The sequence below is a fragment of the Hyla sarda genome, chromosome 11 (genome assembly GCF_029499605.1).
Source record: "Hyla sarda isolate aHylSar1 chromosome 11, aHylSar1.hap1, whole genome shotgun sequence".
In the NCBI taxonomy this organism is placed as follows: Eukaryota; Metazoa; Chordata; class Amphibia; order Anura; family Hylidae; genus Hyla; species Hyla sarda.
The window spans coordinates 101,946,297-101,966,171 of record NC_079199.1 but is presented as its reverse complement, the minus strand read 5'-3'; the positions used below and the strand labels follow the sequence as shown (position 1 = coordinate 101,966,171).

Here is a 19,875-nt window from a genome sequence, read left to right as displayed (position 1 = left end):
GGCATGCTTGGAGTGGTAGTTTTGCAACAGCTGGAGGCACATTAGCTGGGAAACACTACTCTAGTAAGTGTTATATCTCACCCTCAGAGCTGGATTCGCTGTTTACACTGCTCAGTACTGCTCTGTACTGTCTTCCATGCTGCTGCAGCTTCTGAGGGTTTACCATAGAGATGAAGAGGAGCAGGTGCCTCTTTTCTGTGTGTACAGTGTATGGCACATGTAGCAGTGGCTATATCACCAATCTTTTTCACTATGCATGTTGTATAATGAGGTCACCATTTCGTAATATATAAATAAGTTTAAGAGAATTTCCGTTGTGTGAATATGGCCTAAGGGCAGGGAATTTACCCATATGTTGTGCTGCAGGTGGGACTAAGGGAAAAATACAGATTTATATTGAAATGTAACCTTTTATTGCTCACCGTTCCTTTTACAGCAGTGCTTTTCAAATAGTATGTCTCCAGCTGTTGCAAAACTACAACTCCCAGCTGGGAGTTGTAGTCTTGCAACAGCTGGAGGCACACTGGTTTGGAAGCACAGCAGTGCACGCATCCACCAGAAACATCAGCACAGGACTGAAGGGTTTTGCCTTAACCATAGACCAATAGTCTATGATTAGGCCGTAGTAAACCCTCAGAAGCTGCAGCAGCATAGAAGATATTATAGAGCAGTACTGAGCAGTGTAAGCCGGATCTGGGGGTGAGATATAAAACTTACTAGAGCTGTGTTTTCTAACCAGGGTGCCTCTAGGTGTTGCAAAACTACAACTCCCAGCATGAAGTAAACCCTCAGAAGCTGCAGCAGCATGGAAGACATTATAGACCGGTGTAAACTGTAAATCCAGCTCTAAGGGTGAGATATAAAGCTTACTAAAGCAGTGTTCCCCAACCAGGGTGCCTCCAGCTGTTGCAAAACTACAACTCTCAGCATATAGTAAACGCTCAGAAGCTGCAACAGCATGGAAGACATTAGAGAGCAGTGTAAACTGTAAATCTAGCTCTGGGGGTTAGATATAAATTTTACAAGAGTGGTGTTTTCCAACCAGGGTGCCTCCAGCTGTTGCATGCTGGGAATTGTAGTTTTGCAGCTTTGAGGATCAGTATCGTGGCTGATCCCCAAAGTTGTGCTCCTGTTAGAATAAAGGAATTTAGATTTAATTTGAATTTAGGAAATGTGTCCCTTCTCAACCGAAAGGACACAATATTCATTGTTGGCGCCAAGCTAATAGAATCTTTCGGGCAGCACATGGCAGGAGAATAAAAGAGAAGCCTCCCAGGATCCAACCGTTCAGACCTGGATCCAAAGCCGGATGCATACGGAATGAAACGCCGGAGGCGATGGACGTTTACGAGGAGCTGACATTTGGACACGGAGAGGGAACTGATGTCCCGCAGAGAGGGAATGAATAATGCATCTAGACGCAGATTAATGCTGCGGGCTACGGGCATCGTGGAGACGCCGCTCACCGAATCCAAGGGGCATTGTCCTTCACAAAACCAATAACCAACTGGAAATGAATAGGAAAAGAAACCTTAAAGGGGAACTCCAGGATGATTATTTTTTTAGCCTTCGAGCCCATAATGCCAAGTTATAATAGTTTCATTTGCTTTATTACCTCCGTGTGGCGCTTTGTCCTTTTTTGACCCACACCCTGACCATTCCCAGCATTCCATGCGGCCAGAGACGGTATGTCATAAGTCACATGGCCTCCAGGGGGCGTGGCTATGCTGCAGTGGAAGGGTGGAAAGCATTACTTCAGTAAATCCCTTCCACCCTACTATCCATCGTCTTACTCCAGCATAGCCACGCCCCCTTGAGACCATGTGACCTATGACATATTGTCCCAAGCCGCATGGAATGCTGGGAAGCCGCGTGTACTTCAGGCAAAGAGTGAAAAGAATAGTGAAAGAGATTGCACCGGATGTCTGGGGTGCTGCAGGTCCCCAGGGACGGGCCCCCCGCAATTAGACATCATATCCCCTATCCTTTGGATACCGGATAAGATGTCTAGGGGCGGAGTACCCCTTTAAGGACACAGCCCATTTTCACCTTAAAGGGGTACTCTACTGCACCAGCGTTCGGAATTTTGTTCCGAACGCTGGGTGTGAGCTGCGGGGGACGTGACGTCACCGCCACGCCCCTTGTCACGTCACATCACGCCCCCCCCAAATGCAAGTTTATGGCCCCCATAGGATGCTATACCATGCTGAGCTGCTGGGAAAGTTTTACTTTCCTTTCAGTCGCCGCAATCAACTTTGATTGTGGTGTCTAAAGGGTTACTGCGGGGAATCTGCCCGATTGGTGGTGCCCGGCCTTAACCCTGGGTCCTGACTGCTGAGAACAGTCGGGACCGACCGGGTTTAAAGGGGTACTCCGGCGCTAAGAAATCTTATGTCTGATCGTGGGGGTCCCGCCGCTGGGGACCCCCGTGATCTTGCACGCAGCACCCCCATTACAATCAGTCCCCGCAGCTCGCTCCGGGTCTGATTACTGGCGATTACGGGGGCTGGAGCATTGTGATGTCACGGACCCGCCCCTGTGAGACGTTTCACTCCGCCCCCTCAATGCAAGCCTATGGGAGGGGGCGTGTCACGCCCCCTCCCATAGGCTTGCATTGAGGGGGCGGAGCATTACGTCTCACGGGGGCGGGGCCGTGACGTCACAATGCTCCAGCCCCCGTAATCGCCAGTAATCAGACCCGGAGCGAACATGCTCCGGGGACTGATTGTGATGGGGGTGCTGCGTGCAAGATCACGGGGGTCCCCGTGATCAGACATCTTGTCCCCTATCCTTTGGATAGGGGATAAGATGTCTTAGCGCCGGAGTATCCCTTTAACGCACGCTCAGCCCGTGAGTATGTTTTAAATGCCGGTAAACGGGACCAGGGCCTACATGTACGCCCTGCGTACTTATCAGGTTAATGAATAGTTTGTTTATTTCAACCATATTTGAAAAAAATATATATATAAATAAATATATATATAAAATATGTTATTTTATAAACTTCTACAATTCCTGGACTGGATTACTAGACGGACTGCACTGAATGGTTTCCATTCTCCTCTCACTAGGTGGCGCCATTGCTCAACAAGAGGCTGAGTCAGCGCGTTCCATGTCCTAAGACGCCTCTGTCCGTGTCTGCGAGGCGGATGCTGCACGGCCATGTTTTCTTTACTTTTATCTCATAGCACAGGACAGGAAAAATGTCAAGGAATATAATCCTGCAGGGTCTTATAGATACTGCGGGTTCACTTTGAGGATTTGTCCATAAATACTGTATAAACAATGGGGGTCTATAAAAGCTTATGAGGCTGCTTCCTTCTCTTCTTTGCGCCTCTCTAGACCAGTTTTTCCCAACCAGGGTGCCCCCAGCTGTTGCAAAACTACAACTCCCAGCATGCCCGGACAGCCGAAGGAAACTCTTAAGAAACACTACTTTAGTAGATTTTAGATCTCACCCTCCTAGAACTGGATTCACAGCTTACATTGCTCGGTACTGCTCTATAATGTCTTCCATGCTGCTGCATCTGAGGTCTTATTACATGCTGGGAGTTGTAGTTTTGCAACAGCTGGAGGCACCCTGGTTGGGAAACACTGCTCTAGACTTTCGGGGCTGAAAAATTGTAAGACGGTCGGTTCTTTGCTCCGGCATAACAAAAATAATTCACAAAAAATAAAATAAGTTACATAGATTCATAATGCTCTTAATAGGTCACTTAAAGGGGTTCTCCACCGTAAGGTGATTTTAGTATGTACCTGGCAGACAGTAATGGACATGCTTAGGAAGGATCTGCGCTTGTCTTGAGGCTAAATGGCTATGTTGTGAGATTACCATAAAGCTGTTGCTATCTTTTTGGGAACTGGCTATTTCCTGTTGGAGTTCGTTCTCTCAAACTACACATCCCATGGTTCCCTGTTTGTGTGAGGTCACTTTTCTCCCTCCCACACATCACCACCCCCACTCATTGAAACACAAATGAGCTGCATTCCATTCAAAAGACCAGTGTTTTCTAACCAGGGTGCCTCCAATTGTTGCAAAAATACAATTAGTTCAGAACGATCTCCCTCCCACCCAGCGGTCGCTCCGCCTATTGAAGCACAGACAGGCTCCCTATGAACACCTGACTAGTGATGTAATTTCTAGGCTACACTGCAACCTGGGTAAACCCGAGCAGCATTTTGTATGCTCCTATAAATAAATATTGGGGTGAAAATCACATTAGAATTGTGAGAAAACCGTCACACACCGGTACAGACACTATATTATGAACTACACTAACTGTACAGCCCCTGTAGCATAGTCAAATAAATTTAATATTACCGCCATAAAATTATAGCCGTAAAATGTGGAAATTACCAGCCCATTTTGGAATGGAAACCAGATCTTTTTTAGGGTCATTTTCTTGCTAAAAAAAATTGATCAAAACATTGGGCCTCATTTGCTAAGGGTGTTGTGTAGTTTTCATTGTGGGTTTTTGTTTCCGACAGGTATTTTCTATTGTATCTTCCATTTTTCCCTCCATTTTGCTTTTTTATTTTTTTTTTACTCCTGCTCTGAGCATGTGGAAACATTAGTACATTTGTAGGTTTCTTTAAAAAATATATATATATATATTTTCTGGACATGCCCCCTTTTCACTGATAGCCACACCCCTTTTGTAGGGTTTTTTGAGTGAAGTGGAGAGTTACTGGGGTTTTTTAGATTTTTTTTTTTTGCCAGAAATTCTGCCGCACGACACATGCGTCCCAAAAAACCCTACAAAATCTACTCAGGAAAGTCTTAGTAAATGGTGCCCGGTGTGTGTGTGTGAACATAGCCTTAAAGGGGTACTCCGCTGCCCTGCTTCTGGAGCGCCGCTCCCCAGTGTCCGGAAGTTTATTGTTCCGAACGCTGTGTGCGGGCTTCCGTGTTCAGGGCCGCCCCTCGTGACGTCACGTCCGCCCCCTCAATGAAAGTCTATGGGAAGGGGGCGCGACGGTCGTTTATAAGTTACCCCCGCTATCCCCGTAAGTAGTCCCCTGGGCGGAGAGCTATACTTACCAGTGACGGCCCGTGTCATCGCTCTGCTCCTAAAGATGTCTGATCGCAGGTGTCCTGCTCCTGGGGCCCCCCGCGATCTCCCAAAGAACCCGGCGTACTAAACAAACGGCGGGTTCCTGCGGCAGTGGTACATGGTCATAGACCTGAATAGAGGGGGCGTGGTCTGACCTACAGCCTACTACCTACTCTATAATGACCAAAGTCCACCTGACCTACAGCCTACTACCTACTCTATAATGACCAAAGTCCACCTGACCTACAGCCTACTACCTACTCTATAATGACCAAAGTCCACCTGACCTACAGTCCTACTGTATAATGATCAAAGTCCACCCGACCTACAGCCTATTACCTACTGTATAATGACCAAATTCCACCCGACCTACAGCCTATTACCTACTGTATAATAACCAAAGTCCACCTGACCTACAGCCTATAACCTACTGTATAATGATCAAAGTCCACCTGACCTACAGCCTATTACCTACTGTATAATAACCAAAGTCCACCTGACCTACAGCCTATTACCTACTGTATAATAACCAAAGTCCACCTGACCTACAGTCCTACTGTATAATGACCAAAGTCCACCTGACCTACAGCCTATAACCTACTGTATAATGATCAAAGTCCACCTGAACCACAGCCTATTACCTACTGTATAATGACCAAAGTCCACCTGACCTACAGCCTATTACCTACTGTATAATGATCAAAGTCCACCTGACCTACAGCCTATTACCTACTCTATAATGACCAAAGTCCACCTGACCTACAGCCTATTACCTACTCTATAATGACCAAAGTCCACCTGACCTACAGCCTATAACCTACTGTATAATAACCAAAGTCCACCTGACCTACAGCCTATTACCTACTGTATAATGATCAAAGTCCACCTGACCCACAGCCTATTACCTACTGTATAATGACCAAAGTCCACCTGACCTACAGTCCTACTGTATAATGACCAAAGTCCACCCGACCTACAGTCCTACTGTATAATGACCAAAGTCCACCTGACCTACAGCCTATAACCTACTGTATAATGATCAAAGTCCACCTGACCCACAGCCTATTACCTACTGTATAATGACCAAAGTCCACCTGACCTACAGTCCTACTGTATAATGACCAAAGTCCACCCGACCTACAGCCTATAACCTACTGTATAATGACCAAAGTCCACCTGACCTACAGCCTATTACCTACTGTATAATGATCAAAGTCCACCCGACCTACAGCCTATTACCTACTGTATAATGACCAAAGTCCACCTGACCTACAGCCTATTACCTACTGTATAATGATCAAAGTCCACCCGACCTACAGCCTATTACCTACTGTATAATGACCAAAGTCCACCTGACCTACAGCCTATTACCTACTGTATAATAACCAAAGTCCACCTGACCTACAGCCTATTACCTACTGTACGATAGCCAAACTCCACCTGGCCTGCAGCCTATTACCTACTGTACGAAAGCCAAAGTCCACCTGACCTACAGCCTATTACCTACTGTATAATGACCAAAGTCCACCTGACCTACAGCCTATTACCTACTGTATAATGACCAAAGTCCACCTGACCAACAGCCTCTTACCTACTGTATGATGACCAAAGTCCACCTGACCTGCAGCCTATTACCTACTGTATAATAACCAAAGTCCACCTTACCTTCAGCCTATTACCTACTGTATAATGACTAAAGTCCACCTGACCTACAGCCTATTACCTACTGTACGAAAGCCAAAGTCCACCTGACCTACAGCCTATTACCTACTGTATAATGACCAAAGTCCACCTGACCTACAGCCTATTACCTACTGTATAATAACCAAAGTCCACCTGACCTACAGCCTATTACCTACTGTATAATAACCAAAGTCCACCTGACCTACAGCCTATTACCTACTGTATAATAACCAAAGTCCACCTGACCTACAGCCTATTGCCTACTGTATAATGACCAAAGTCCACCTGACCTACAGCCTATTACCTACTGTATAATGACCAAAGTCCACCTGACCTACAGCCTATTACCTACTGTATAATAACCAAAGTCCACCTGACCTACAGCCTATTACCTACTGTATAATAACCAAAGTCCACCTGACCTACAGCCTATTACCTACTGTATAATAACCAAAGTCCACCTGACCTACAGCCTATTACCTACTGTATAATAACCAAAGTCCACCTGACCTACAGCCTATTACCTACTGTATAATAACCAAAGTCCATCTGACCTACAGCCTATTACCTACTGTATGATGACCAAAGTCCACCTGACCTACAGCCTATTACCTACTGTATAATAACCAAAGTCCACCTGACCTACAGCCTATTACCTACTGTACGAAAGCCAAAGTCCACCTGACCTACAGCCTATTACCTACTGTATGATAGCCAAAGTCCACCTGACCTACAGCCTATTACCTACTGTACGATAACCGAAGTCCACCTGACCTACAGCCTATTACCTACTGTATGATAGCCAAAGTCCACCTGACCCACAGCCTATTACCTACTGTATGATGACCAAAGTCCACCTGACCTACAGCCTATTACCTACTGTATAATAACCAAAGTCCACCTGACCTACTGCCTATTACCTACTGTATAATAACCAAAGTCCACCTGACCTACAGCCTATTACCTACTGTATAATAACCAAAGTCCATCTGACCTACAGCCTATTACCTACTGTATGATGACCAAAGTCCACCTGACCTACAGCCTATTACCTACTGTATAATAACCAAAGTCCACCTGACCTACAGCCTATTACCTACTGTACGAAAGCCAAAGTCCACCTGACCTACAGCCTATTACCTACTGTATGATAGCCAAAGTCCACCTGACCTACAGCCTATTACCTACTGTACGATAACCGAAGTCCACCTGACCTACAGCCTATTACCTACTGTATGATAGCCAAAGTCCACCTGACCCACAGCCTATTACCTACTGTATGATGACCAAAGTCCACCTGACCTACAGCCTATTACCTACTGTATAATAACCAAAGTCCACCTGACCTACAGCCTATTACCTACTGTATAATGACCAAAGTCCACCTGACCTACAGCCTATTACCTACTGTATAATAACCAAAGTCCACCTGAACTTCAGCCTATTACCTACTGTACGATAACCGAAGTCCACCTGACCTACAGCCTATTACCTACTGTATGATAGCCAAAGTCCACCTGACCCACAGCCTATTACCTATTGTATGATGACCAAAGTCCACCTGACCCACAGCCTATTACCTATTGTATGATGACCAAAGTCCACCTGACCTACAGCCTATTACCTACTGTATAATAACCAAAGTCCACCTGACCTACAGCCTATTACCTACTGTATAATAACCAAAGTCCACCTGACCTACAGCCTATTACCTACTCTATGATGACCAAAGTCCACCCGACCTACAGCCTATTACCTACTGTATAATAACCAAAGTCCACCTGACCTACAGCCTATTACCTACTGTATAATAACCAAAGTCCACCTGACCTACAGCCTATTACCTACTGTATGATAGCCAAAGTCCACCCGACATACAGCCTATTACCTACTGTATAATAACCAAAGCCCACATGACCTACAGCCTATTACCTACTGTATAATAACCAAAGTCCACCTGACCTACAGCCTATTACCTTTGATGACTGACCTCTGCCTGCTCTGACCTCCAGCCTGTTACCCGGGATAACTGAATTCTGCCATAAAACAAACCTCAGGCATAAAATAAGTAGAAATACAGTTTTATGGGACCACAACAACTTTCAACTTTTTATTATTGTCTGTTTTTTATGATGTTTCTTTCTCTTTGATCTTATTTTCTAATATATTTTCTATTTTATTGTTTTTTTCTTGAACGCGGAGTGTATTGCATTGTGTCCAGCATCTGTGAATCTGTTTCTGAATATTACCTAAAAAGCTAAAACGTTCACACAGTAAAAACAACAACAACAAAAAATGTATGCCCCCCCCCCCCACGAGCATAGGGATCCATACATATGTAAAATTTTGCAGTTTGTAATAGTAATAAACTATATATATAAGGTATGATAGCTAGTTCTAAGTACTTTTGCCAAGATCATGTTTAAATCTTTTTTACATCTCTATCGAAAGGAGAAAGGGGCATAAAAAACTTTCCATACCTTACATAGTTATAGAGTAAAATTAAAAATGTCAGGTTCAGCCAAAGAATGCTAAAAAGAGAATAAAAAAAAAATAAGTATTTTAATAGACTCAAATGGGCCAAACACATTAAAGGGGTACTCCGCTGTTCAGCGTTTGGAACAAATGGGTCGGGGGTACAGAGGAGTCTGCAGAGGGGTCTTGAGAAGGAGGACAGAGGGGTCTGGGGTTTACAAAAACTGAGTCCGGAAGTCTCCATCCAGATCGACCATTGCTATACTGTATAGTAGTGGTCTGCAATCTGTGGCCCTCCAGATGTTGCAAATCTACATCTCCCAGAATGCCTGGAAAATAGTTTTGCAACAGCTGGAGGGCCATGGTTTGGAGACCTCTGCCGTAGAGCCCTGGCATGTAAGTGGTTAATGGCGACCCCCTTAGACGTGCATTAGAGAGAGCCAAGTTTCCAGTAAACTAGGACGCAGGTGAAGCGGTGTAAGGTTTCCCCTAAGTGAACAACCGATCTCCCAAAATAAATTCTTCATCACAGATGGGGCCGATAACAAAATAGAGAACAGACAGGAGAGGACCCGATCCAGGCCGCCGCCGCCGCGCCAAAGATTTGCTTCCTCCGCTAATGACTCCCATGTAAACCTTTTTATAAGTCGACCAAAACATGTTTGGTGTTGGCCGGAGTCTTAAAGGAAAACTGCAGCGTCAGCAAATTCTGAGTCATTTACATGGGAAAAATTGCGCAATTTATAATCCTCTGTTATTACAGCATAGAGTAGGGGGAGGGGGATGAGCAGAATGTTTTCCCAAAACTTGTCTAAATATTGTCTCATTTCATGGAATGCATTTTTTTTTCTTATAAACATTGTACATTTTGTGTGTATACAGTTAATGGGGTTCTCTAGGATTACAAAAACAGAGCTAATTTCTTCCCAAAACGGCACGACCCCTGTCCTCAGGCTGTGTGTGGTATTGCAGCTCAGCTTCATTGAAGTGAATGGAGCTTGGGTTGTAATACCGCACACAACCTGGGGACAGGGATGGCGCTGTTTTAGGAAGAAATAAGCTCTGTTTTTCTCTTCCTTGATAACCCATTTAGGGTTCCTACCACCGTTCATCTATAGCAGTGGTCTCCAAACTGTGGACCCCCAGCTGTCGCAAACCACAATTTCCAGCATGCCCGGACAGCCAGTGTTATATCTCACCCCTAGAGCTGGAGTCATAGCTTACACTCACACTCAGTACTGCTCTATAATGTCTTCCATGCTGCTGCAGATTATGAGAGTTTTAGAACTGCAACAGCTGGAGGGCAACAGTTTGGAGAACACTCATCTATGACATCATGGTAATTTTTTAATCAGCCCCTTCCTGACCGTATATGTAAAAAAAAAAACACTTTACACGTAAAATATTTGCTGAAAGATTAGATTAGAAGGAGCAGGGAGAAGACCTCAGTTCTTTCCTCGTCTTGCTCATTTCTGCAGGGGTGGAGCCCATAGACTTTCTATAGAAGCCGTCACCTGCAGCAGGGTGTGAGACTGGGAGAGATGCACTCAGCTGAACGCTTCTTCCTGCCAATTTACATCCATTCTGTTCATTGCTATATGTACATTACGTCATCCGGCTCATTTCCCTCTAGCGTAAATAACGCGTCAGAGAAACTGATGTCAGACCAGTGATTAGTGACTAGTGATTTGTACAGCGGTAGAATTATTTCCATGTTGTGGGCATCTATGCCCCTATTGATGCTCACCATGATTTTATTTGCCTTGGCAGCAGCTGCCCGACACTGGTCACTACAGCTAAATTTACTGTTAACTAAGACTCCCAAGTCCTTTTCCACGTCAGTCGTCCCAAGTCTTCTACCATTTAATACATAATCCCAGCCCGGATTTTTCTTCTCCATGTGCATTACCTTACATTTATCAGTGTTGAACCTCATCTGCCACTTCCCAGCCCAAACCTCCAACCTATCCAGATCCATTTGTAACAGTGCACTGTCCTCTATAGTGTTATCTACTATACACAGTGCACTGTCCTCTACAGTGTTTACCGCTTTACAGAGTTTAGTATCATCTGCAAAGATTGCTATTTTACTCTTCAACCCCTCTACAAGGTCATTAATGAATATATTAAATAGAATAGGACCTATGACTACATTCTGAAAGGTCGGATGACAACTGACAGCTGAAATTTTTGCATTAGTTGTGGCATCTGGCATGGTAATTTTTGTGGGGAAAAAAATGGATCCTGAAGCTGGAGGCATCCTGTTTGGGAAACACTGCTCTAGTTAGTTTTACATCTTACCTCAAGAGCTGGATTTCCAGCTTACACTGCTCAGTACTGCTCTATAATTTCTTCAATGCTGCTGCAGCTTCTGAGGGTTTACTACATGCTGAGAGTTGTAGTTGTGCACTAGCTGGAGGCACCCTGGTTGGGAAACACAGCTCTAGCAAGTTTTACATTTCACACCCCAGAGCTGGATTTACAGCTAACACTGATCAGTACCGCATTATAATGTCTTCCTTGTTGCTGCAGCTTCTGAGGGTTTAGTACATGCTAGGTATTGTAGTTGTGCAACAGCTGAAGGCACCCGGACTGGGAAACACTGCTCTAGTAAGTTTTAGATTGCACACCCCCCAAAGCTGGATTTACAGCTAACACTGCTCAGTACCGCATTATAATGTCTTCCATGCTGCTGCAGCTTCTGGGGGTTTACTACATGCTAGGAGTTGTAGTTGTGCAACAGCTGAAGGAACCCTGATTGGGAAACACTACTCTAGTAAGATTTACATCTTACCCCAAGAGCTGAATTTACAGCTAACACTGCTCAGTACAGCTCCATATCGTCTTCCATGTTGCTGCAGCTTCTGAGGGCTTACTACATGCTAGGAGTTGTGGTTGTGCAACAGCTGAGGGCACCCTGGTTGAGAAACACTACTCTAGTAAGATTTACATCTAACCCCCAGAGCTGAATTTATAGCTTACATTGCTCTGTACTGCTCCATAACGTCTTCCATGTTGCTTCAGCTTTTAAGGGTTTACTAAATTCTAAAAGGTGTTGTTGCGCAACAGCAGGAGGCACCCCAGTTTAGATATATTTGAACCTATCCTTACATTTAAAGGGTACCCCAATGGGATCGGTTCAGACATCAGTTTCTCTTTACTAGCATGAATGAATGTCATTGTTTACTTCGTCCCCATCCTGACATTCTGTGTTACGCATTGGCATAGTATACCTAGATTGCCAGTTTTCTATGTTTTTGCCCATCACACATGTATCAGTATTTTTTGTACAGTAGAAGTAGTTGTCATTTTTTGACATTTCTATAACAAACGTAACCAATGCTATTAATATGTAACCCAAGCCGCCCCCTGCAGCTGCGCATCAGTAAACACAAACCACTCCCATAGCTCATTGTTCATTTGGATGATGGGTCCGTGAAGTTCAAAACTCTAAAGTTACATGCGGAGGATACATTAACTTCCCAGAGAGGAAATGTACGCTTCAATGCAGACGACCAGGTAAGCGCTGCCCGACGCATTTCCACTTTTATTCAAGAAGTCAATGGCACCATGATGGGGGCTTCACCTGCTATTTTCATAAGTAATCGTCCGAAAAACATTATGCTCTTCCGATACTGACACCTCAAATCAGTGGTCTCAAACTGTGGCCCTCCAGATGTTACAAAACTTCAACTTCCAGCATGCCCGGACAGCCAACGGCTGTCCGGGCATGCTGGGAGTTGAAATTTTGCAACATCTGGAGGGCCACAGTTTGAGACCACTGGTCTAACAGGACAATCTAGGCCCGGCCTGACTCCTCAAAGGTCCCAGCCGCTATTTGAGACCGCTGCCTTAAATGAAACCCGCGTCTTATTACATTAAATACAATGTCACTGTTAAAGGGGTACTCCGATGGAAAACAATTTCGAGAAAATTAAACAGATTTGTAAAGGATTTCTATAAAAAAAAATCTTAATCCTTCCAGTACTTATCAGCTGCCGTATGCTCCAAAGGAAGTTGTGTCGTTCTTTCCAGTCTTACCACAGTGCTCTATGCTGACACCTCTGTCCATGTCAGGATCTGTCCAGAGCAGGAACAAATCCCCAAAGCAAACCTCTCCTGTTCCGGGCAGTTCCCGACATGGACAGAGGTGTCAGCAGAGAGCACTGTGGTCAGACTGGAAAGGACTACACAACTTCCTCTGGAGGATACAACAGCTGATAAGTACTGGAAGGATTAAAAATTTTTTTGAATAGAATTTAATTTACAAATCTGTTTAACATTCTGGCACCAGTTGATTTGAAAAAATAAATAAAATAAAATAGTTTTCCATCGGAGTTCCCCTTTAACCTAAAGGGGTTTATAAAAGGGGGTTCACATGATATCATGCCCCCCCTTTACACATTACAGTGACCCCCCCGACCTAGGATGGCCCCGACATATGATAATTTCAACATACAATGCTTTTGTATGTCGGGGCCATCGTATAAACGGCTATCCAGCAGTGCAGACTGCTTCAGCTGCCACCGGATAGCCGTTTAAGGTGCCCCGTGTGGTCCGGTGATGATCACTTACCTTTCCCCAACGTTCCGGACCGTTCTCTTCAGGATCCCCTGCATCACCGTCGCTCTCCTTCGTCGTCATCACGTCGCCGCGCACGCCGTCCCGTTATCCAATAGGAGCGGCGTGCGCAACGATGTGATGACGGCGGTGAAGAGCGACGATCCCAGGCAGCAGAGATGACCTGGAGCGGCGGTGACACCCCGGGGACGCGGCAACAGCGATGGAGGGCGACATCCAGGGCAGCGGTGACGGGTCCGGAGCGGCGAGGACAGGTGAGTATAACTTCCTATACTTTACATTGCACGGATCCCTCAACATACGATGGTTTCAACTAACAATGGTTCATTTGGAACGAATTACCATCGTATGTTGAGGGACCACTTGTATGTGGGAGATTTATCAAAACCTGTCCAGAGGAGAAGTTGCCCATAGCAACCAATCAGATCGCTGCTTTCATTTTTGAAAAGGCCTGTGTACTCCTTTTCCCTCTCTTTTTCATTTCAGGGCTCATGTTTTGCTCTCTCCTGATTGGCTGCTGGTAATCTGCCTGGAGACCTGCATATTTGCCCAGCAACCAGATTGCCCAGCAACAAGGCACTGATTGGCTGCAGCCTACTTTCGGCGGGAAAAATTCCTTTTTAAAAGGATCTGCGCTCCTGTGGTCTGTCAGATACCTGACAGGGAAGAGAAGAAGAAGACTCCCGCTCTCCCCCCCACCTCATTGTTTTTTGCTTCAATGACTTATGTCGCAATGTTTTTTAGATGGGGGTTAATCCTGGGTTGACAATGATGGGAGTTTACTGGTCTTGTGAACTTTATGGCTTAATTAACCCCTTCCTACAAATCGACATACATGTCCCCTGGGCATTTCTGCAACTGTCCCCTGGGCGATCGACTGCGCTGTATTGCCAGGAACCTAAGGCAGCTACGCTCCGATCCTGACAGTTAACCCCTTCAGTTCTGCGGTCAGTGTAACCGCAGCATCAATCGCTGTGACAGAGGGAGCTTCCTCTGATCTCCATGGAAACCCTGCGATGCGATCTGCAATGGTGCACTACATCTCAGCTGGCCAATGTAACAGCAGAACATCACTGTCCTGAGGCAGTGGACGATGGCGGGACTAACAGTTCTGGAGAACCGGGGGTTGGAACCATATGGGCAGACAACACAACAAAATTGGGTCCCCTTGTGCCACGGGCCCCATGACAGTTGCATAGTCTGCCTCTCTGGGTGGTACGCCACTTCCCTCATCATACTTTTTCGTAACTGGGTGAATCCTACCGTTGTCCTGTTCGCTTGAAACGCTGCTACTAAGGCAGTGCAGGTGCAAATTTTGGTAACATACCAGCTGGAAACATGGTGGCACGGTGTCGGACCCCCCGCCAGTCTAAATACCGGCCATGCTAATGTGCATAATTAATTATATATGCGAAACATCACAGGGGAAAACTTTGTCCTATTCTGACCCCAATAACTTTTTTATTTCTCCTTATACGGGCCTTGTTGAGGGTTCCTTTTTTTGAATCCCAATCTGTAGTTTTTAACAGGACCATTTTTGTTTCGAAGTGACTTTTTGATTTTTTTTTTTAGCAAGTTTGAGAGTTGCAGTTAGTTACTAACTACAACTCCCAGCATGCCCTGATACAGCAGCTTCCCCAAACAAAAACTACAACTCCAAGCATGTTGGACTGTATAGTAGAATATAGTATAGGTCAGTGTTTCCCAACCAGGGGTGCCTCCAGCTGTTGCAAAACTACAACTCCCAGCATGTTGGACTATATAGTAGTATATAGTATAGGTCAGTGTTTCCCAATCAGGGGTGCCTCCAGCTGTTGCAAAACTACAACTTCCAGCATGCCCAGACAGCCGTTGGCTGTCTGGGCATGCTGGGAGTAATAGTTTTGCAAGAGATAGAGGCACTCCTGGTTGGAAAACACTGGTATAGGTTATGGTGCAACATTCCGGGAAATGGAGGATTGGTTGCATTGCCGGTACTTTTAAGATAAAAATACCAGTAGGGTGGTCAAAATACCGGCTGTGCCAGTAAAATACCGGCCAGATGGCAACCCTAAGCCAGTCTAATATTGATGACCCCTAGATAGGCCTTTAATATTATAAAAGCATGATAACCCTTCCAGTTTATGAAAGCCCCACTGGAAACATAGTAAATATAGGCAACCCGATGCCCCCAGGAGCGAAGAATGGGAAAGTTAGCATGGCAATGAGCAGCTCCTTTTACTTTGTTAAGTGTATTTAATCCATCCCCTCCAGGCGGTAGCCGTCGCGCATCCCAGATGTTACCGGCTCGTGTCTGCCTCTTGGCTCTTCTGTACGACACACTTAGTAGCTTGTTGGCACGTTCCAACGAAGAATAGAATCCATATCAGCTTCAAGATGGGCGTTAATCATTCATATGGGAAGACCGGGAGAGAATGCGGAGAGACGCGCGGGGAACAGAAGGCAAAGTGAGCCAGGAACCCAACCTGATATACAAAAAGCGCATGAAACTTTAATGGGACAGCCGCGTAGTTTAGTTGGACAGCAGAATTTCTTCGGTGAGTGGCATCGCTGTCGGACAATATTAACACGATGGGGACCGGCGTCAACGGAATCCGGAGCGAAAAGTCTTACAAAAATAACCTATACATCAGCGTTTCCCAACCAGCGGGCCTCCAGCTGTTGCAAAACTACAACTTCCAGCATGATCGAACAGCCAACGGTAGTACAATTTACCCACATTAGGTAGCATAGTTTCCCCACATTAGGTAGCAGTTTCCCTGCATTAGGTAACAGTTTCCCCACATTAGGTAGCAGTTTCCCCACATTAGGTAGCAGTTCCCCACATTAGGTAGCAGTTTCCCCACATTAGGTAGCAATTTCCCCACATTAGGTAGCAGTTTCCTCACATTAGGTAGCAGTTTCCCCACATTAGGTAGCAGTTTTCCCACATAAAGTGGCAATTTCCCCACATTAGGTAGCAGTTCCCCACATTAGGTATCAGTTTTCCCACGTTAGGTAGCAGTTTCCCCACATTAGGTAGCAAAGTCCTCCACCCCCCCCCCCCCCCCGACACACAGACAGACAGACACACAGACAGACACACTCACCTGGCCTGCACAGCGCTTCTTCTCTCCGCCGGTGGCCTGACTAGTGACATCACTGGTGTCCTCCTGCGCGGGTCTGCAGAGTTTTGCAACAGCTGAGGACACACTGTTTTTTGCACGGAATGATGGCAGAATTTCCAAGGCGGAAAATCCACTGCCTGCGCGACTAAGCGGAATCCCCATTGAAACCAATACAAAATGCAATGCACCTAAATATCCGCACAGAATTCCGCACAGAACGCACGTTTGAAAAAAAATAAAAAATAAATAAAAATTAAAAAATTCAGCGTGTGAAGGCAAACTAAAGCAGCCGTGATTTATCACTACATTGCACAGATAATACGGTTTTATTTTTTTTCCTATCCGTAAAGATTTTATTACCAGATTTTTAGAGGAAATTATTAACATTGACATATTTAGCCTCCACGCCCTCCTGCTCGCACATCGTACACATGGGAACCTTTTAGCGGCCATGTTTGCCCCGCTATACGATGCGTCATCCTTATACCATTATCTACTATAAATGTCAGATTTGCAATAAACACTTCCCCTTTTCTCTTGTTTCTCAGCGAACATATCTTCGAGGATTCCTGGGATATCGTCCATCATCGCTTTGTTACCGTCATCACAACCATATCCAGGGCAGTAAAAATGTAACATCGTGTGACGGTTCCACAGAACTTCATCCGTGAAACAGGTGCCAGGAAAAATAAAAAAATTTAATAAATAAATGAGTAATTAAAAATCACATTTAATAACTTATTTAAAAAAATGTGTCTGGGAACCATTCAAACCATTGAAATTTGGGAACAATTACCTTACCGAAAAAAACAATATATAAAAAAATAAAAATAGTATCAGTCTCCATTTGCAGAAGTAACAATGCTCTGTATGTTGTAGGGGACGTATCATCTGGAGACTACAGGTTGATTAAAGGGGTACTCCGCTGCTCAGCATTTGGAACGTCATAGCCCTGCCCCTCATGACGTGATGCCCCGCCCCCTCAATGCAAGTCTATGGGAGGGGCGTGACGGCCGTCACGCCCCTCCCATAGACTTGCATTGAGGGGGCGGGGCGTCATGTCATGAGGGGGCGTGGCTATGCTGTCACGAGCTCCCGGCTCCAGCGCTCGGAACAGTTTGTTTGTAAAGTACTTTTTGGTGGTATGCTGTTTTCTTTAAATTAATCTTGCACTTTTCACTCTAACCACAAGACCCAATAATAAGCGGACGCTTCCTGGTCTGTGGAGATCACTTCTCAGTAGTCGTCTCATCATCATCAGCACAGGCAGGGCCGGAACTACCATAAGGCAACTACGGCAGCTGCCTCAAGGTGCCAGCGGTTTGTTTATTTGGGGGTAGGAAGGGGTCCTATATACTGGGTGAAGACTAACTACAGGGGGTCCTACATACAGGTGATATACTACCTACATAGTTCAATATACGGGGGAGGGGGGGGGGGGGTAAACTTTCGACAGAAGGCAAACTACATAGAGGGAGCAACTATCTCCAGGTGGCCTACCTACAGGATTCAACTATCTCCAGGGGCTCTACCTATAGGGGGAAACAATCCACAAGGGAAAGTAACTACAGAGGCAGCTACCTAATGGAGGAGACCTACCTAATTAGGGGGATTCTTACTATTTGGGGCACTACGGTGCTCGAAATATGTGCAGCCTAGGATGTTTGTTTGGCAAGTTCTGCAGAGATGAGTTGAGGCTGTAAGAAATTATCATAAAGAAAAGTGAACGACACTGATGAGAGAAGTCATTACCTGTGAGTCACCAGATGTAATTACTTATATGGTCTGTAGTGGTAATTATAGCAGTTTTGGTATGGCAGTATTATTTAGGAAGTATGTAGGGGCATCACAGGATATAACAGCACTGTAATCACTTATATGGTTTGTTGGGGTAATAATAGCGGTTGTTTTTACTGTTAGATGGTGAGGGAGAAAATACTAAAACACTGACAAAAAACGTAGCTAGCGGGATGGGGTTAATTATTACATATTAAATGTGGCGATGGCTTTATATTTTAGCTTTGCATTTATCCTTAGGTGTACATGAGGCACCTGCCACCCTCCTGAGTCTTCTGGAGCTCTACTGATTTTTTACATGAACACTTGGCTCTGTGGATTTCGGCCGGGGGAGCTCCATGCCAGGTGTTTTGTCTGATTTTGGAAAGGTTTTCTTGTCCTTGAGAATTCTGGATCTTCCTTGCGGACTTGATGCCATGGACTCAATCAGTTCTATAAGCCGGCTGTGAGCTGCCAGTGGCTTTATACAACCCTGGATGGTTTTTGTAAGATGGTTTGGTTGCTTTGTATCTACCAGCAGCAGGAAAATCTCTAAATGTGTTGGATTTCTATGATTCCTTTTGTTTACTCCTTTTGTCTTCTTTTACTATGCATATTTTTGTTGTTGCGCCCATTAGAAGGTCTTAAAGGAGTTATCTGGCAAACTTATTTTTAACGGTCTAATAAATGAAAGTCACGATTCGGCTAGCTGGATGTGGATGCTCTTTGTCAGCGAGGGATTGGCGTGGACCGTGTCGGTGGACCGGTTCTAAGATGCTACTGGTATTCACCAGAGCCCGCCGCAAAGCGGGATGGTCTTGCTGTGGCGGTAGCAACCAGGTCGTATCCACCGGCAACGGCTCAACCTCGCTGACTGCTGAGAAGGCGTGGGACAGAAGGACTAGGCAGAGGCAAGGTCAGACGTAGCAGAAGGTCGGGGCAGGCGGCAAGCTTCGTAGTCAATGTGGATAGCAGGAGATCTGGAAACACAGGCTTTGGACAACACTAAACGCTTTCACTGGCACAAGGCAACAAGATCCGGCAAGGGAGTGCAGGGGAAGTGATGTGATATAGCCAGGGAGCAGGTGGAAGCCAATTAGGCTGATTGGGCCAGGCACCAATCATTGGTGCACTGGCCCTTTAAATCTTAGAGAGCTGGCGCGCGCGCGCCCTAGAGAGCGGAGCCGCGCGCGCCAGCA

The 19,875-nt window shown here is 45.5% G+C and overlaps 1 protein-coding gene across 3 annotated transcripts in view; it reads left to right on the top strand.

The window, feature by feature from the left end:
* Positions 1 to 17,588, top strand: part of VPS18 (VPS18 core subunit of CORVET and HOPS complexes) — a 35,878-nt gene extending 18,290 nt beyond the window's left edge. Inside the window, exon 6 of one of the 3 annotated variants that reach the window (XM_056547288.1) lies at positions 17,449 to 17,588. In XM_056547288.1, coding sequence (XP_056403263.1) covers positions 17,449 to 17,536 — 88 coding nt within the window. In that variant the 3' untranslated portion in view covers positions 17,537 to 17,588. Of the gene's footprint in view, positions 1 to 1,242; positions 1,613 to 3,071; positions 3,884 to 17,448 lie in introns of those variants that run through there. The other 2 variants (XM_056547292.1, XM_056547290.1) reach the window with 2 other exon arrangements.
* The last annotated feature ends 2,287 nt before the right edge of the window (positions 17,589 to 19,875 follow it).